The sequence below is a fragment of the Ascoidea rubescens genome (assembly GCF_001661345.1).
Source record: "Ascoidea rubescens DSM 1968 unplaced genomic scaffold ASCRUscaffold_11, whole genome shotgun sequence".
NCBI classification, from domain to species: domain Eukaryota; kingdom Fungi; phylum Ascomycota; class Saccharomycetes; order Ascoideales; family Ascoideaceae; genus Ascoidea; species Ascoidea rubescens.
The window spans coordinates 32,170-49,745 of NW_017962923.1; the positions used below are offsets into that span (position 1 = coordinate 32,170).

Consider the following 17,576-nt stretch of genomic DNA (forward strand, 5'->3'; position numbering starts at 1 on the left):
ATTTAAAAAAAATAATTCAAACGAATTTTTAATGATAACTGAAAATAAAATCGTGGTGATCGGACTGAACTTTATTTTGCAAGATAACAATTAATAACCGTCAATAGTCAACGCTTAATAGTTAACACCCAACAAGACTGGCTAGCAAAATTCTTTTTTTTAATATTGTTAAAGATAATATGGATTTACTGTATTGGAACATTTCGAATTTTGTGGTTTTAGTCACTTCATTGTTTCAACTTAATTTCATTGTAGCTTCATGTTTTGATAAATTTCCTGCTGAAGAAAAGTTGGTTTTAACTCCATTGCCAACGAACTATCTTCTTGCTTCGTTTATGTTTGAATTAGATTCACATTCTATTAAAAAGATCGAACTAGATGAGATTACCAATGATAGTAATTATCAAGCATTTCCCAAAGTTTTAGGACCGATTTTTGAAAGCACTAATGTTACAGAACTTCATTTGAAGTTTGCAAGAGGTTATTGGGATGCAGAAAAATGGGGAAAATTACCTAACAATGGTGAATTTAGTGGTGGAACTGGTGTGGAATTGTGGTCCACTATTGATGCAAATTCAGAAGAGGAAGCATTTGCACAATGGGAAATTTTAGTCAATTATCTATCTGGGTTGTTTTGCGCTTCAATGAATTTCATTGATAAAACTACCACCACATATCCACAAAAGCTTTTTGAAGATACTTCAAAGTACGAAAATAGATATTTATTAAGAAGTGTATTGCCAAAGGAACCAGTCTGTACTGAAAACTTAACTCCTTTTTTGAGATTATTGCCAACCAAAGGTAAAGCTGGAATTTCCAGTCTACTAGATGGGCATCAGTTATTTTATTCTCCATGGCATTCAATGTCTATTGATATTAAACCAAAGCTGAATAGTTCAAAAGGGGAACTCCATATGTCTCAACATATCGATCAATTGATTAACATCCCCAGCACATTTGAATATTTTAGATCACCAATACCAAAACCTGTTTCTGGAGATGCTTTAAGGTGTGATGATAATAAAAGACACGATTTATATTATTGTTTTCCAAAAGAATCCATAAATAATTTATCGTATGAATTAAAGGATTTATTTGGTAAAGAAATTGAAAATAGATTATTGATTGGAAAGGGCAAGAGTGAAATTTGTTTTGATTCCACTGAAGAATGGAAAATCTCTGGAGTCACTGAAACCATCGAAGGAATTTCTATAAACGTTTTAAACGATGGAGTTGGTTGTTTTAATTTGGAAAAGTTGGAAAAGTTGGCTGAAAAAAAGAAAGAACCTCCATTTGATATCAATTTGAGTGACAAATTCAATGTTAAAATTGAGACTTCTCAAAGTGGAAAAGTTAAAAAAATTGATTATCCCAACATTTTTGTTAGTAGATCATTTACGGGATACAGAGAAGATTCTGGTGGAATTAGAATTGTTTTCAAAAATCCCAGCTTAGAAAGAGCAGTGCGCTTAGTTTATTTTGAAAGTTTACCTTGGTATATGAGAATCTATTTGCACACTTTAGAGTTGAGTAAGAAAGAATATAATTACTATTCTAAATCCAGCCATCAAAATATTAAAAAAAACGAAATCAAAGGAAATGGAACAAGACAAACAAAAAAAGAAATAGAAATTGAACATGAACATGAACATGAACATGAACATGAATATGGAACTCAAAAAGAGAACTCAAAAGTTTTTGGAAAAGTTGAAAGATTGGAAAACCTGATTATAAAAGAAGTTTATTTCCAACCTTCTGTTGACAGGAAAAGACCGGGTCAAATTGAATTGGAATTAATAATCCCACCAAATAGCATAATTTCTATGAATTACAAGTTCGACAAATCCTTACTATTATATTCGGAATACCCTCCAGATGCCAACCATGGGTTTGAACTAGACCCCAGTGTTGTTAAAGTAATAGGTGATTCGAGCAGGTCAGAAAAGGATTATTTTTTTAGAACAACTTCATTACTTCTATCTTTGCCAACGCCAGACTTCAGCATGCCATATAATGTGATAATTTTTACTAGTACAGTAATGGCACTAACATACGGCACAATTTTTAATTTACTAATCAAAAGACTAATTAATGAAGAAGAAACCGAGGGAAACTCCAAAAACAATATTTTAAAGAGGTTAAAACAAAAATTCTTGGTTAAATTGAAGAGTACGATCCAAAAAAACAAAAGTCAACAATGATAATGGTATTATATGTGTCGACTTTGTAATTTTCGAGACAGTGAACGTTGTTTTGTTTTGTTTTGTTTTATTTTATTTTATTTTATTTTTAATTCTGAACCTGTTCATTTATTTTTGCTAAACAATTATCTTCCAACTATTAGAGTAGTTTGAGTGCAAAATATGATGTTTGAGCATCCTGCATTACTTTTCGTACAAACAATCAAATGTAATCAAACCAAAATATAGTTGGTGAAAAACGTAGAGCTTGAAAAGCTTAACCTAAATGGATCTTAGATGCATTTTCCAGCGCAGGGTAATCTGAAGCCTTAGTAATTTATCTGGAAAAGTAATTTTTTTGGAGGTTTGACAGGGAGAGCACTTGCAACAGGAAGAAGAGTATAAAGACTGGATTCAACAAAAGCCTTCAATTTGAATTGAAAGTTCTTCTATTTTTAGTGCAGATAATTTTGTAAAATTAAAAACAGGTGGAATATGAGTGCTCAAATGATTACAGATGCTAATGCAACTATCTTATTGAATAGATTAATGGCAATTAAAGAAAGTGGCCAAAATTTTTATCTAGTTTTGGACAGCTTTCGCCAGAGTTCTTACTATATTATTCAGCATATGATTCATGAGAATCTTAAGCAAGATCTAGACATTCTTTATGTTTCGTTTGAAACAATAAGCAGACCTTCGTATGCAACCGAGTATATTGACTGTATTGACATTTCAGGTAAGACGCTAAATGACAAAATTGGAAAAATATTAAAGTCGAGGTTTGGAGGATCAATTGGAAACAAAAACAAGGCTGTGCTAATGATAGATTCTTTAAATTTTATCAAAGATGAGGAACTTTCTGAATTTATGCAGATGATCTATAATGTGGATAAGAATATTATTGTGATTGGGACATTTCATTTGTCATATCCGGTTAGATCAGTGAGGAGTTTACATTTGAATTATCCCAGAGGATTGGAATTCCTAAAGTTTGTTGCAAGTTCAATTTTCGAGGTTCTTCCACTAGACTACAAAAGCACCAATGAAGAAGAAAAGGATTTTGCTGAGAAGTACTTTGGAAGCCCCTGCCACAAAGGATCTAACAGCTACAAATATGTTTTGAAGCTAGTTGTGCGCAAGAAGAGTGGGCGGTCAGTGCGTTTTAAATATGTGGTAGACTCACTGAAGTACGTGAGCAGCAATATACAAGATTCAGAAGACGAAGACAGCGAATATGAAATCGAGTCGAGTCTGGATGCCAGCAAAGAGGAGGACCTCTTGAAAGGGTTGACGACGTTTCGACTCAGCACCACAGCAGGTGAACGGAAGAGCAGAGAGGAAGTGGAATTGCCATATATGGAGGCGCAAAGCGAAGGAGGACGAGTTGGAGGAGCAATTGTGTATGAGTTTGAGAAGGACGACGACTACGATGAGGAAGATGCTTTTGAGGATCCATTTTGAACTGTGAAGTGTCCTTTTGGGTATGTTGGGCCGCTGTTACCCGCCGCCGCTTTGCCACCGGTTTGGCGCGTTGTGAGGCAGGAGGGCAACCCCAGTGCTGCACTTTCCTTCAAACACACAAACCAGCTCTGCTTCATGGTATATATTTACCCAATATCCAACTCCACTGATATCGAGCTGCTCCAACCTCCAGCATTGTATTGTACAGTTCTCGTTTTTTTGTTCCTTTTTGCGTTGGCCACTGGTTCCATCTTCTTATTCGCCTGCATTTCCACTTCACAATGTATAACAGGCATAACACTCAAATACCTACTTCGAATCCCAGCCCCAATCCCAATATTCACCTAGCTTCATCTTACTCATCTTTTGATTCCTATAAGAACCGCAGCTTTAGCTCAAACCAAAATCCAGCTTACTATGATTCCTCATTTTCAAATTCCATGAAGAACAATAACATCAACTATCTAGGCCCCGTACCTTTGCAAAAGACTTTGTTGGAAAATTTCGAACTTTATACATCTATTTTTGAGGATTTCATTGACAGCAACTTTTCTCCCGTTAAACCATACATTCCTGCTATTGGAAGATTTTTAATCACTGCAACTTTTTATGAAGACTCTTTTAGAATCATTTCTCAATGGGCAGATCAAGTTTTTTATTTATGGAATTATAGGCACATTCCTTATTTTATCGTGGTATCCTTTTTATTTTTAAATATTTTAACAATGACTATAGCTTCAACTCTACTAGTAATGAGAAAGCAGTCTTTAATTGCAACTGTCTGTCTTATTTGTGTTGTTATTTCTCAAGGCTTTTTTTATGGTTTGTTTTCCGAAGGCACTTTTTTATTAAGAAACTTCTCGGTAATTGGCGGTTTGTTATTGGCCTTTTCTGATTCAATTATCTCCGACAAAAGATCTTTGTTAACAGCTGGTGTTCCCATGATTGAAAATAAAGATCCAAAAAAATATTTTCTTTTGGCTGGCAGAATTCTTTTGGTTCTTTTGTTTGTGAGATTTATAATCGCTGGCTCTTGGTCTTTTTCAAAAATCTTATTAATATTAGTTGGATCAATTTCTTGTGTTTCAATTGTTATCGGTTTCAAAATCAAATTTTCGGCTATTCTATTAGGAATTTTACTTACTATTTATGATTTTTCTGTCAATTTTTATTGGAGCTATGGTTACCAAGATCCCCATAGAGATTTTCTCAAATATGAGTTTTTCCAAACTTTATCAATTGTTGGTGGTTTATTAATTATAGTCAATACTGGAGCTGGCGAGTTGTCTATTGATGAGAAAAAAAAAATTTACTGATTTTACTTATTAATTCTATATATGCTGATTTAATGATACTCAATAACAATAAATATACGAAATACTATATTTTACTGCAAAATTTATTAAATTGTCAATTGTCTTTGATATTTATTAAAGTATATTGAAAATATCTGCTACACAATGCTCGGTATTCAATGTTCAATGCTTAACAAAAAAAAACAATTGTCCAACTGTAAAATTAAAAAAAAAAAAAAGATTGCTTAAATGCTGAAATAACTAAGAGATGACGATGAAATTTTTCCATCACTGGTTAAGCTTGAAATTGCATCTTCTAAGATTTTTTTAATCTTCTGAGAATCCTTTACCTGGTTAATTTCTTTAGAATAGCTGGACAATTGACTGTCGTCTAATGCTCCAATTAACAATTCAACATCAGAATCAATCTTAGTTTGGGATGAAAGATCTCCAAAATAATCAACACCCTTAACAGAATTTCGAATTATTCTCTTATTTTTCTTTTTTGCTGATTTCAAGGCTTCTTTGGCTTTCTTAGAGTTTTGTTTTAGTGATTTGGCTTTTTCTTCAGCTTCTTTTTTAGCTTTTTCTTCAGCTTCTTTTTTCAATCTAGCTTCTTCAAGAGCCTTTCTGGACCCTGCTTCTCTTTCCCACTTTCTTTTGACTTTTTCTTCTTTTTCCTTTTTTTTGAATAATTTTATTCTTGGATCTTCACTGAAAGCTCTATCAACTAAAGACAATAACCTTTTATTGTCCTCCTTTTTTTTTTTATCTCTTTGTGTTTTGTTTTTCCTTTCAATGTACCGTTTATGATCTCTGTTTGAAGAATCATCAGGTACATCCTCATCTAGCCATTCAAATGTCCTCCAAGAATCAAATTTATAAAAAAAATTATAAAAACTTTCAACTTCAGCTTTGGAGGTATGTATGTCGCCGATTTTTGGTACATTCTTCTTTTTGGAAAATCTACCTTCGGAGTCAAAAATAGGCCCCCATGTTGTGAAAAAATCATATTTCAGTTGTTTTGAAGGAGGATAAATATCTGCATTTTCGTCTACAGAATCAAATCTTTTTTTTTGGATTGGATCTAACAAGGTTTCATACGCCTTTTGAATAATCTTAAAAAAACCATCTTCATCTAACCCTCCTTTTTCACCTTTTTTATCTGGGTGATGTTTTAAAACTTGTCTTCTATGTGCCTTTCTTATTTGTTCTTCAGTGGCATTATATCTCAATTTTGACAACCCTAAAACAGCATATAAATCTGCTTTTTTCCATTCTCTTGGATCGTGGGTTAATAACTCATCCGACTGGTGCTCATCGAATTCATCCAACTTATCATCATCATTCTCATTGACTGTTTTTACATTTTTTGAAGCCTCAATTCTCTCATATTCAGACCATGTGTGACCTCTCAAAGTTCTGCTAGCATGAGCTAAGAAATAACGACCAACGGGTTCAATGGGTCTACGAATAGGAGCAGTGAACGAAGACACGACCTTTGAAAGTGGTGTGTCTGAAGATGAAAGATTCAAAACAATGTCAGCCATTTCAATTAGATAGCAGTCCTAGACCCTAATTCTTCTTCCACTCTAACTCCAAAACAATTTTCAACCAGTTGCAAATAAAAAATTTTCAGCATGGCCATGAAGCACGTGCAATATCACGTGGTACACTTTCCCAACTTTTGCGGTGCTGTGTAGAATAATGGAGATATAATGAACCAAATCACAAAGGATGCCTGTTGCAGGATCTGATATTCTTCCTTTCTGTGTGAATTCTTTTTTCAGCAAAGTTCCATTTACTATTATCCAGCTTGTTTTCAATAATTTAACTCTAAGGGAAATTTTCTATTTGACCTTTTCCGGCAACAGTCTTATTTCTGATTACTGCAAGTCATTGTTATTTGAATCGGTTAATATTGTTGAAGGTCACGATGCTTCCTTCGGTTTTGAAAATGCCCTTCTTTCCCCTTATAAATTGCTAATTCGAAAAGAACAGCTTTTGATTTTTAAAACCTATTTAAGGCTAGTTTCAAATTTAACTCTCCATCTTGACCCTACCTTGCCAGTTTACTCAATTTTTAAATTATTCGAATCAAACAATATATTTTTTCAGGACTTATCAAGTGTCAACTATAATCCAATTGGCTACTGTTCTGATTCTTCTGATATTTTCAACGAGCACTTTCGAAAAAAAAGTAACCCATATGGTATAAATACGTTTCTTTATGATGACCTATTTGATTTTTTTGTAAGGAAAATTGTTGCCTATAATACCTTGCACACCTTGAAAGTAACTAGAATTAAAAATCTATCAAAAATTAAATTTTTTTTTGAACTTTCAAATGTTAATCTAAAAAAATTAAGCATTTCATATTCAGAATTTGATGAGTACGAGAAAAAACCCAATGCAGGTCTTCTCTTGAAGAATTTGTCAAAATTGCAATTTCTCGATTTATCAAATAACTTTCATTTCTCAAATAACTTAATTTTTTCAAATCTTCCTTCCAATTTAAAGTTTTTGGATTTAAGTTGTAATAATATTTCATCAATTGAAAATTTAAATCACTTGGGTTCTTTATCACATTTAGATCTTTCCGGAAATTGTATTAACCACCTATGCAATTTACATGGGTTAACTAGCCTTGAGTATCTTAATGTTAGTAAAATGGATTTTTCTTTTTACTCCTTTGAGAGATCCTTTTTAAAAATTGGAGATATTTCCTATTTAAAATCGTTGAAAGTCTTAAACGCGTCAAATAATTCTTTGTCTAAAATTGACAAAACATTAAATCAATTATCTTCATTATCATCTCTTAATTTGTCAGGAAACTTTATCAAGGTGATAGAAAATATTGACAAATTGACAAATCTCAAAAAATTGGATCTCTCTTATAATTTAATAGCTTCAATCAAGCCAATAAATCCAATTTGTTGCTTGAAGATTAATTTAGTCTATTTGAACCTAAATTATAATTGTATTAACGAAATCAAGGGTATTTGTCAACTTGATAATTTGAAATATCTTTTTCTAACCAGAAATTATATCAATGGGCTGGATTTAGAACAATTGAGAGTTTTAAAAAATTTAAAAAACCTTGTATGTGAGTATTGAAATAGACTTAGTATTTCGTCATCTATTCAATCTCTCAAAAAGTTTTCTGTTAATTTTTTAATTCCAGTAATAAAGTTATCATTCAAAATTAGAAGTTAAAAATAATCTACAAATAAAAGTTGTAATCTTTTTTTTTTTGTTTGTTGTTGTTGTGTTGGATAAAAAAGCCTGCTTCTGAATGAAAACTAATTCTTAATTTTAAATTATTTAATAAGTTTCTACAGTTTCAGTCCAATCTTTCTATAAAAAAAAAGCCTTTATAAAAATAAAAAAAATCTTATCAGTTACTTTTCATATGTTTATCGACGATCAAAGAGGTTCAGTAACAGTACCTATTATTATTCCCGAGAAAACAAACCAAAAGTTCTGTAATAATTAAAAGTTTTAAATAGTTCCCGATATTGCTGAAAGAAGTCTTTTTCTTATGAAACAGCAAGAAAACTAAGAAAACTCCCAAACCTGTATAATTTTAAATTCTTTCACTAAATTACATAATAGTGTTTGAAAATCCATAATTATTTCTTATATTCATGTTCATGAATGAAAATTGAAAAAACTTTTTGGTGAATTGGTCAACAATTTTATAATTGATTAGATTTAAATTATTGACCATAATAAATTTAAATACTTCTTCAGATATGAGAAAAACATGCCCCATCATTCCAAATTCCAATTGGGTTTTTTTATAAAACTCGTCATTCTTTTCATAAATGTATAGCAAAATGTTATTAATTTTCACATTAACAAATAAATCATCTATCAATAATATATTGAGATTAAGGTTGAAAGACGGTAAATTCATTATTTGTTGAAAAAAATCATACAAGACATTGTCTAACAAGATATGCCAGGGATATTTCAATAAAAATTTTCTAAAAAGTAATTTTAAAAAATTGGTTTCTTTTAATTTGAGTTTATACTTATCACCTAAAGATAAATAGTTTCTTGATTTCATCTCCTTCAAAATATCATATTCCTGATTCTCTATTTGACACACAAAATATGTCTTGTTTTGGAGAATGTACTGAATGAGAAAAATATATTTTTCAAGTTCTCGTTCTTGATATTTATTTAAAACAATATTTTTATCGTTTTTTCTATTTTCAAACTTGTTCAAAAAAATTTTGTAATCATTAAGACAACTGAAGCTTCCCAATTCCCGAATTTCAACTTCATTTAAATCAAAACCTTCGTATAAAGTATTGTAATCTTTAAAAGCAGTTGTTCGATCAATATAATCATTGTATTGCACACCATTTTCATTATCATTTTCTTCATTAATATGAATCTCATTCTCTGAAATATCTCTTTCAATATCACAATTTTCATTGTATTGAGAACCGTAGTTTTCATACAAATCATATTCACCGCCGTCATATTCAACGGCATGTACTTCTTTTTTGACTTCTTTCTCACTATTATTTATAGAATTCGTAGATAGTTGAAGATTCCCTTCACCATTGAAACCACCTTTCGAAAACTCAATTGTTGCCAGATTTCCAACATCTGTAATAAAATCACTACTTTGAGGGGATAGGGGATTTGGACTAAAACTTTTATTTGACGAATTTATATTTTTTTCGTTCTCAATAATGTCATTTACTAGATCCATATCAATTATACCATTTTCACTATAAAATTGTTCTTGAGACAAATCCGAATACACTTCTTGATTTGGTGGTGTTTTTGGAGGTGAAGAAGTATCTATTTTTAAACCTTTCATGGAATTCTTTATATCATCAATTTGGACAGTTAGTTTCCCAATTTTTTCCTTTTTGAGATCTTGATTTAACTTTTTTTCGTTATTTGAAACAGTCAATGATTCATGCAATACCGATTCTGGGAAGTTTTGCTCTTCATTTACTAATTCATCTATATCGCTATTATCAAGATCGTCAGTGTCATCGTATTCATTTTCTTTGATATCAAAATCATTGTTGGCAATGTCTAGTTTATCTAAATTTTCATTAAAGTAATAAATAACTTCCATATCATTAATATTATCGTTCTCTTCATTGTCACTTAACAAGTCATCATTCATCGCTTCAAAAATATTATTTTCACGTTCTCTTTGAAGTGTCATTCGTTCTTCAATCAAATCTTCGCAATTTATGGAATTATATAATTTCAAGCCAGATAAATGAAGTAACTCTGCTGTTAGTTCAATAATCTTAAATTTATCACGATTTAACCTAGGAACAATTCCCATGGATGTTTGAATAAAATTTGGATTTTTGGGTAAGCTTTCAGCTAGAGTTTTTAAAACATCATTATCAGAATCAATGTGATCTTCGGGATAAAAAGGAATTGGTATTTCAAGCTTATAAAAATCTTTGTTTATTTTATAGTTTTTATCATTAGCTTCGTCAATCTGCTCCTGATCAAATGTAGAACTATTATCATTTTTATCGGGGATATCTGAAGAGCTTAGAGGCACCTGTTCGCTTTTTTGTCTTTTAATGAATGATTCTAAAAAGTATTTGAAATTTGCACAAGAGCGTTGGTTCTGAATTTTTCTTTCTTGCTCAAGCGGATAATCCTCCATATTTTGTTTTTTTAATAAGAGTTCTTTTTCGCCAGCTTTTCTTTTTTCTTCAGATATATTCATTACATTGTTGTATGTTTCCAAATTGAAAGCTTTTATAAAAAGATTATAATCAAAATCGTTTTCAAAATAGGATTCATCGGTTAAATTATCACCATTAGCAGAAACTAAAAATTTATAAAAATAATCCAAGTATTCAGTGCCAATTGTTAAGATATTGTTTAAGTAAATAGGATCTCTTTCAGTAACGGGATATACCTCAAGCAAATCAAAGTCGTTATCATACACTATATCAAAATTTTCTTTGATCAATAAATTAATGTAATCATAATCAGTATTATTATTCCTAATTATATCAATCAATATGTCAATTGATAAGGCTAATGGAACTCCAGTTTCATTTTTGATTTTTTCAAATAACTTTTTAATTTGTTTGTATGAACACAAGTCCCTTAAAAGTGAATGCCCCCCAAGAGTATTTGGGTTTGTTAAATGAGTTTCTGGAAATAATAAATAATCATATTCATCAGCATTAGGATCGTGAGTAGAATAAGTTGAGTTTTTAATGATGTCTCTCAACAAGTCAGCAGCATTGTTCTGAATAGAGGAAGGATATTTAGAACTTAATAAATTTAAAATTGAAGAGATAAAACCTTCATCATTTAATTTATTTATTATCCCTGTAGAACTATTCCACTTGTCAGTCAAAATTAATTTAAGAAAGAATTCTAACATTTGATTTATATTTATATTTCTTTTTATAAAAATATCAGTTAAATTGTAGATAAAATCATTATTGGGGTTAATTAAAATATTGATATAAATTGATCTAAAATATTTATATTGATTTAATAACTTTTCATTAAATCTGATAAAAGTATTTAGCAATGGCTTGAATTTATAGTTAAATGGATAAAAAGTAATCGACCAAACCTTTGAAATTAACTCAGGAGAAAACAAAATTAGATTTAAAACTGAAATTGGTGTGTAAGAAGAAGTTAATATCCTTGAAATTTTCTCTGCTCTTGAAATGGACAGTAAATCATCAATTGATAACTCTTGAGGAGGAAATTTATTTAAAAGAGGTTTTTTTTCCACATTTTGCAAAATTTTATTATATATGCTATTTCCATAAGCCCTACTTTCATTATATGAATTTTTGGTTTTTCTTTTAACGTTTTCATTGTCATTTTTCTTATTTTTTAAATTAATAGGGGATTGATTATTCTTGGAATCACTATTCAGATAATTTATATAATCTTCATCATCTTGGTAGCTATAATAATAGCTTTCAACGTTGTCTATATCATCGGAGGAAATAAAGTTTTTTGAGTTAGAGGTGTACAATTTAAAATTGTAATCCTTCAAATAAGAGTAATATGAAGCAAGCCAAATATCTAAAAGCTTTGAGAAATTTTCTTTTATAAGAAACAACTGTAAGACAGTTTTATTGGTAATTTGTATGATTTCACTTTTACTATTAGTATTGTTTGCAGCAAGATCCTGCTGATTAAGATTTCCTGAATTCAAACTTGAAGGATCAGGTGGATTGTTGCAAGTGAAAGTATATAGCTTTGAATTCAAAAACTCGTCAAAAATACCAATTGGTTCGGAGAAATTGTTTTTTTCAGAAAAAGGAGAGGAATTTCTAAATGAGTCTAGCTTGTTGGCAGATGGAATAGAGTTTTCAGCAGAGCTATTAATATTGTTCAAATTGAGAAAAATTCCTTGGGTGTTATAAGTCTCAAATATGTTATTCAAACAAGAATATACAACACCTTTTTTTAGTGTAGAATAACGAACATTATCGGTAAAGGAGTTTAAAAAATTATAACCGGTGACTTTGCCATTAGTACTGCTAGCACTTGTGAAAGAATGATAGTTAAGATTGTTACTAGTGGAAGCGCCATTGTTAATATAGGTGTCTTCAAAAAATTGAAAAATTCTAGCGACATTAAATTCAAAATCGTCCTGATCAAGCATAAACTTAATGAGGTTAGAATCAAGCAAATATTTCGGTTTGTTGTGGTTTAAATTTTTTGAAATTTGGGCATTATTAAAAAGAATTGGATTTTTAAAATGAATTGGATTAGGGGTAGTGTTGTTACTGCTTTTTTTTTTGAGGATTGATTTAATTTTGACAGGAGAAGAAAGTGAGGTAGGAGATGAGGATAAAGCATGTTGCTCATGATTAAGAGGTTGATCTATTTGAAAATCTGAGGGATCTGTAGGTGTAAAAACCGAATCAGTATGAGTCTCAAAATGGACATTTTGGTTGTTTGTCTTTATGTTTTTATTGGGAAATTGATTTTTAGCAGAATATTGGCATTTCGAGTTTACAGAGGCTTTGTGATTAACAGCTTTCAAATCATCATTGAAATAATAGAACTCCTCATCGTGGGAATTTTTGTTAAAATTCCACATAGCAGAAACAATGAATTAGTAAACTATTCTGAAATGATTCAAAGAACTCCAAGAGGAGAATAAGGCACCGAAAGGTAATATAATTGAACTTTGTTAGAAAGGTGTGATATCAGGGAGGCAGAGGATTGAATAATTGTTGGCAATTGTAGAGAAACACCAAATGATTAAAGAAAGTGATTGAACTGCAAATTCAGCCAAAAAAGTGACAAGCAGCAAATCAATTTCCTGTAGATATTAATCGTGAGGCAGAAGAGGAGGTAATAAAAAGAATTTTCAAGAGCTGCTGGAGGTCCAAGTGATTGCTCTCCGTTCCAGGTGGCACTAAGTTGCGGTCGCCATCAGCGGCAGCTTCTATGGGGAGGGATAGGGGGTCTGCCGGATCTCTGCCGGCCCAACATCCGCTACCATCGGAAGTCGTAACAGCATGCACCCCAATGCACAGCTTGATGTGCAAACTAATTGAACCAAATACAATTTGAAATCCATACTGCTGGAACGTGTACAATGCCGCGGCATCTTGCACACGCAATACCAAGCTTTCCGAGCGTCAACGAAGCATATTGCGGAGGCTGTTTCACGGACGAGTTGCGAAGACGGCTCCTAACAGATTTCAGCTATTGTGCTCACGAATTTTTTTTTCCTTTTGCCAAACTTAAATTTCCCAAACATGTAGCTATCCAAATAGATTTTTCTACTTTAGTCCTGCTCTTCCTTGACAAAAGTATGGTTGATGATTCAAGTAGCCATCAAGCTTCTGATTCTGGCTCACCTCAAAAGGGAGCTTCAATGCTGTCGACTTTTGCTTCAAATGGAACTGATGAGCTTTCTAATAGCAATGGGCTGCTAAATCCTTTTGATCCCAACACACACACTTTCAATCAATTCTTTCCCACATTGAGAGCTCAGAGAGAAATTATTCTTAGCTCAATCAACCATTTTGTACTAAAGCAGAAAGAAACCGTTTATTTAATATCAAAAGCTTGGTTTAATACGTTTCTAAATGACCACTCTTTGAATAAGCTATCCACTCCCTTACAGTTAAAACTCGCACTAGGTCCTATCAATACCAAATGTCTTTTCAAAAAACACAGCTATGGGGAGGACTTGCTATCTGCTCATGATCCATCAAATATACCTTATATTTCTTTATCATTTGATGCATGGAATTCAATTTTAAATTGGTATGAGCTTGAGGAAGAAAATATTCCCGTTAAAAGATTTATCATCAGGTTCCCTAACTCTCACTCATTTGATATTGAATACCACCAATTAAATTTTGGAATCAAAATAGTGTGTCTTTCTCTTCAAAATAGCAATTTGGATTTTTCTTCTTCCATAAAATTTTCAAGAATAATTACCATGCACGAATTATATCTTAAAGTATTGAAGATGTTCACGCCATTTACTCAAAATCAAAATTGGAAAAACTTTACCTCTGCTTCTTCATCTTTGCAAAAATATGACAATATTCTATCTAAAGTTAGAATATGGTATTTAAATGATCCTCGCATTGATAATCTTTCCGAAGAATGTGATTTATCGATTTTTGCAAAAACTGATCAGATTGTCTTTATTGGAAATAAACATATGTCTCTTACACCCATCCAGCTAAATATGGAATCTGGTTGTTTTTTAGTCGAGTTAGAAACTCATCTAAATAATTTTCCAACAGATTATTTGCAATCCTTTTTTCAAGACTATACGAAGTATCATAGTTTTCGATTTCTAACTTTGGCCAACGATCGTCCATTCACTGATGGTTGTATTGGCCTTCATAATATTGGTAACACATGTTATATGAACTCGGTTCTTCAATGTTTAGTTCATATACCCGAGTTGGTTTTCTTTTTCTCCACTGATTCTTACAAACAAGAAATAAATCTTACTGATCTAACTGGTCCTGCTCGAAATGTTCTTTTAAATTTTATTGAATTGATTCAAAATTTGTTTTTAAATACCGATTTCTCTTTAGACAACAGTTATTCTCTCAACCCCAGCAAGTTTAAAGAGGCAATCGGCAACTTCAATTCGCTGTTTCACTCATACAAACAGCAAGACTCACAAGAGTTCTTATCCTGCTTTTTGAATTGTTTGAAAAAAAATATAAATCAATCTTTCAATCAACCAATTACTCAACCCTCTAATATTTCAAATGAAAAAGCTAAGAATTCTGCAGAAATTAAAAAATTATTTGATATTTACTTTTCCAACTATAAGTCCCAAAATAATTCTATTATTGATGAGATGTTTGTTGGTATTTACAAATATACCTACACTTGTTCAAATTGTGGAAATGTTTCAATTAATTTCGATCCCTTTGTTGATCTTGGCCTTCCCCTACCTTCTTTTGATAAATGGCTTTTCAAAGTTATTGTCTTTCCCGAAAATAGTTCTCCAAAATTTTTGGAATTTGTTTTAAAAAAAAATACTCTATATTTTGAATTAAAAAAATATATTTGTGAAGAATTTCATTTCAATAGCAATGATTTGTTTGGGTTTGAAGTTACTCAATCCAAATTTCAAAAAAACTTTGAAAACTTGAACAAAAAAAAATATGCTAATTTTTCCTATTTTGGAGATATTCATCGCACTCCTGTTTGTGAATTGATTCAAAAAAATGGACAACTAGTTTTTTATGAAATAAGTTTAAATAATGACAGCAATTTGCTTGTGCCCATATATAACACAAAAGCTTTCTCCAAAAAATACTATAATCAATTATTTGGTCTTCCATTTTTTATTTCCTTGAGAAAAGAAGAAAAGTCATCGTATCTAGCTATTCGAACCAAGATTGAGAAAATATACGAAAATCTTTCAAATAATATCAGTTTTAAACAGTTGGCAAGTTTAGCCAGAAAAAGACTATTCAAATCTGATGACTCAATTTCAGATCAAAAAATTTTCAAAAAACATAAAATATCAGAAAATAAGGGATTTCTTGTAAAAAAACTGACTGTTCAAAAAAATAAAAAAACAATTGAAAGAAAATATTCAAATGAAGATGACAGCCTGAGTGATGATTCATTTAATCCCGACAAGTTTGTGACTTTTAATGATAATTTAAGCTCTGCTCCTTTTACAGCTAATAATCATAAACTAACGTTTCTGCAATTTCTTAGTGAATTTGCATTTGTAATAAAACTCTATGACTTTCTGACTAAACCTAGGTTTCTTATTAATAACTCTGAGAGCTTACCCAATGAAAACAAGCAGATTTCTTTTCCAAAGCATTTCAATCCCTTTCAGGATCTACAAACTTTAGCAGATAGAACTCTAGAATACAAAAATTCTGAAACTGAAAAACTTGAAGTTGATTCTATTTCATTTTTAGAGTTAAAAACCAAGACTGCTTCTTTTGATTGTAATCAAAATGATTCCAATAGTTTAATGCCAAAACAGATTCAAAATTTGTCTCCGTTGAAAAATCCTTCACTCTGTGCCGATAAAAAAAAAATGTTTGTTGGAAAATGCACCGAACTGTTAATTTACAGAGATAGTGAATCTGAGGAAGAATCGGATGAAAATGAAGAGGCAAGTATTTCTTCTGTTGAGTCTGAAGTTTCTGACGATTTAGTTGAAAATTCTATCAATAAAGATTTTGGCTCTCTCATTGAGGATAAAATGGCCTTGATTTGTGAATGGGACAATAGGATGGCAAGCATTTTTTTTCAAACCAATAAACACGATAAAAAGACTTTTTCCAACAACATATCCTTTAATTTTGAAATTATTAGAACTAAGGAAGCAGAAACTATGAAAAATTTATTTGAAGAGCAAACGCAAACCACAACTTTAGAAAGGTGTTTTCAAAAGTTTTCAGAACCCGAAATATTATCAAAAGAACATGCATTTCATTGTGCTGAGTGCAAACATAGAATTCTTTCCAGGAAGATTGAAATTTTCAAACCACCTAATATCCTAATAATAAATTTAAAAAGATTTAAAACCAAAGGTAGCTTGGGTAAAAAAAACAAAGCTATAGTGTCTTTACAATCAGAATTGCACTTAAATATAAGTGACAATGATTACGAATATGAGCTATTTGGTGTTATCAACCACTTTGAGGGCTTAGGTGGTGGCCATTATACTTCTCATGTTAAGAACTTTGTCGACAACCATTGGTATTATTTTGATGATGACAAAGTGTCTCTTTCCAGTCCTTTTGAAAAACCTACAAGTATGCCATATATTTTGTTTTACCGGCTTTTAACAGCAGAAGTTATGGGAGGTGCTGCTTTACAACAGTTAACCAAATTATCAAAAGTCATAGTTCAAGCAAAAATTAATAATGTTCTCGCTCAGTTTAAAAACGATTTATAGCTGGGTCGTTTTTCAAATTTTCTTTGATAGTAGCAAATTTGGGGGTCAAAAAGTGAATTATTGCTTACTAGAAAATTAGATCATAGAAGTATTTTATCAAATTTCTCTATGTGATTCTCCATATATCTATATATAAATCATTATTGTTTATATTAGTTATAATAAATATAGAAAATAAAATAATTTTAGTTGCATTTCAACTTTTTGTCATTGACGATTAAAAAAAAAGCT

General features: G+C 31.1%; 7 protein-coding genes across 7 annotated transcripts; 5 read left to right on the forward strand and 2 right to left on the reverse strand.

Annotated features, from left to right (window-relative positions):
• Positions 1-179: 179 nt before the first annotated feature.
• On the forward strand, positions 180-2,201 carry GPI16 (GPI-anchor transamidase subunit GPI16; the record flags this gene model as incomplete). The annotated part of the gene is made up of 3 exons (XM_020190738.1): positions 180-1,217; positions 1,281-1,530; positions 1,708-2,201. 3 exons carry the CDS (start codon positions 180-182, stop codon positions 2,199-2,201), a joined length of 1,782 nt encoding a protein of 593 aa, XP_020045814.1.
• A 474-nt stretch (positions 2,202-2,675) lies between these two features.
• On the forward strand, positions 2,676-3,644 carry IKI1 (Elongator subunit IKI1; the record flags this gene model as incomplete). The annotated part of the gene is made up of 1 exon (XM_020195091.1): positions 2,676-3,644. One exon carries the CDS (start codon positions 2,676-2,678, stop codon positions 3,642-3,644), a length of 969 nt encoding a protein of 322 aa, XP_020045815.1.
• Positions 3,645-4,084: 440 nt separating this feature from the next.
• On the forward strand, positions 4,085-4,960 carry ERV29 (the record flags this gene model as incomplete). The annotated part of the gene is made up of 1 exon (XM_020190755.1): positions 4,085-4,960. The coding sequence occupies one exon, from the start codon at positions 4,085-4,087 to the stop codon at positions 4,958-4,960; it is 876 nt and encodes a 291-aa protein (XP_020045816.1).
• A 233-nt stretch (positions 4,961-5,193) lies between these two features.
• ZUO1 (zuotin) lies at positions 5,194-6,441 on the reverse strand (the record flags this gene model as incomplete). The annotated part of the gene is made up of 1 exon (XM_020189778.1): positions 5,194-6,441. A coding segment is annotated over one exon (1,248 nt), but the record flags the coding sequence as incomplete, so codon positions are not given.
• Positions 6,442-6,582: 141 nt separating this feature from the next.
• Positions 6,583-8,299, forward strand: ASCRUDRAFT_109178 (L domain-like protein). The gene has a single exon (XM_020188718.1). The coding sequence runs from the start codon at positions 6,677-6,679 to the stop codon at positions 8,054-8,056; it is 1,380 nt and encodes a 459-aa protein (XP_020045818.1). The 5' UTR covers positions 6,583-6,676; the 3' UTR covers positions 8,057-8,299.
• Positions 8,300-8,543: 244 nt separating this feature from the next.
• ASCRUDRAFT_71478 (uncharacterized protein) lies at positions 8,544-13,025 on the reverse strand (the record flags this gene model as incomplete). The annotated part of the gene is made up of 1 exon (XM_020191945.1): positions 8,544-13,025. One exon carries the CDS (start codon positions 13,023-13,025, stop codon positions 8,544-8,546), a length of 4,482 nt encoding a protein of 1,493 aa, XP_020045819.1.
• A 684-nt stretch (positions 13,026-13,709) lies between these two features.
• Positions 13,710-17,576, forward strand: UBP12 (putative ubiquitin-specific protease UBP12). Its single transcript, XM_020193666.1, has one exon. The coding sequence runs from the start codon at positions 13,749-13,751 to the stop codon at positions 17,343-17,345; it is 3,597 nt and encodes a 1,198-aa protein (XP_020045820.1). The 5' UTR covers positions 13,710-13,748; the 3' UTR covers positions 17,346-17,576.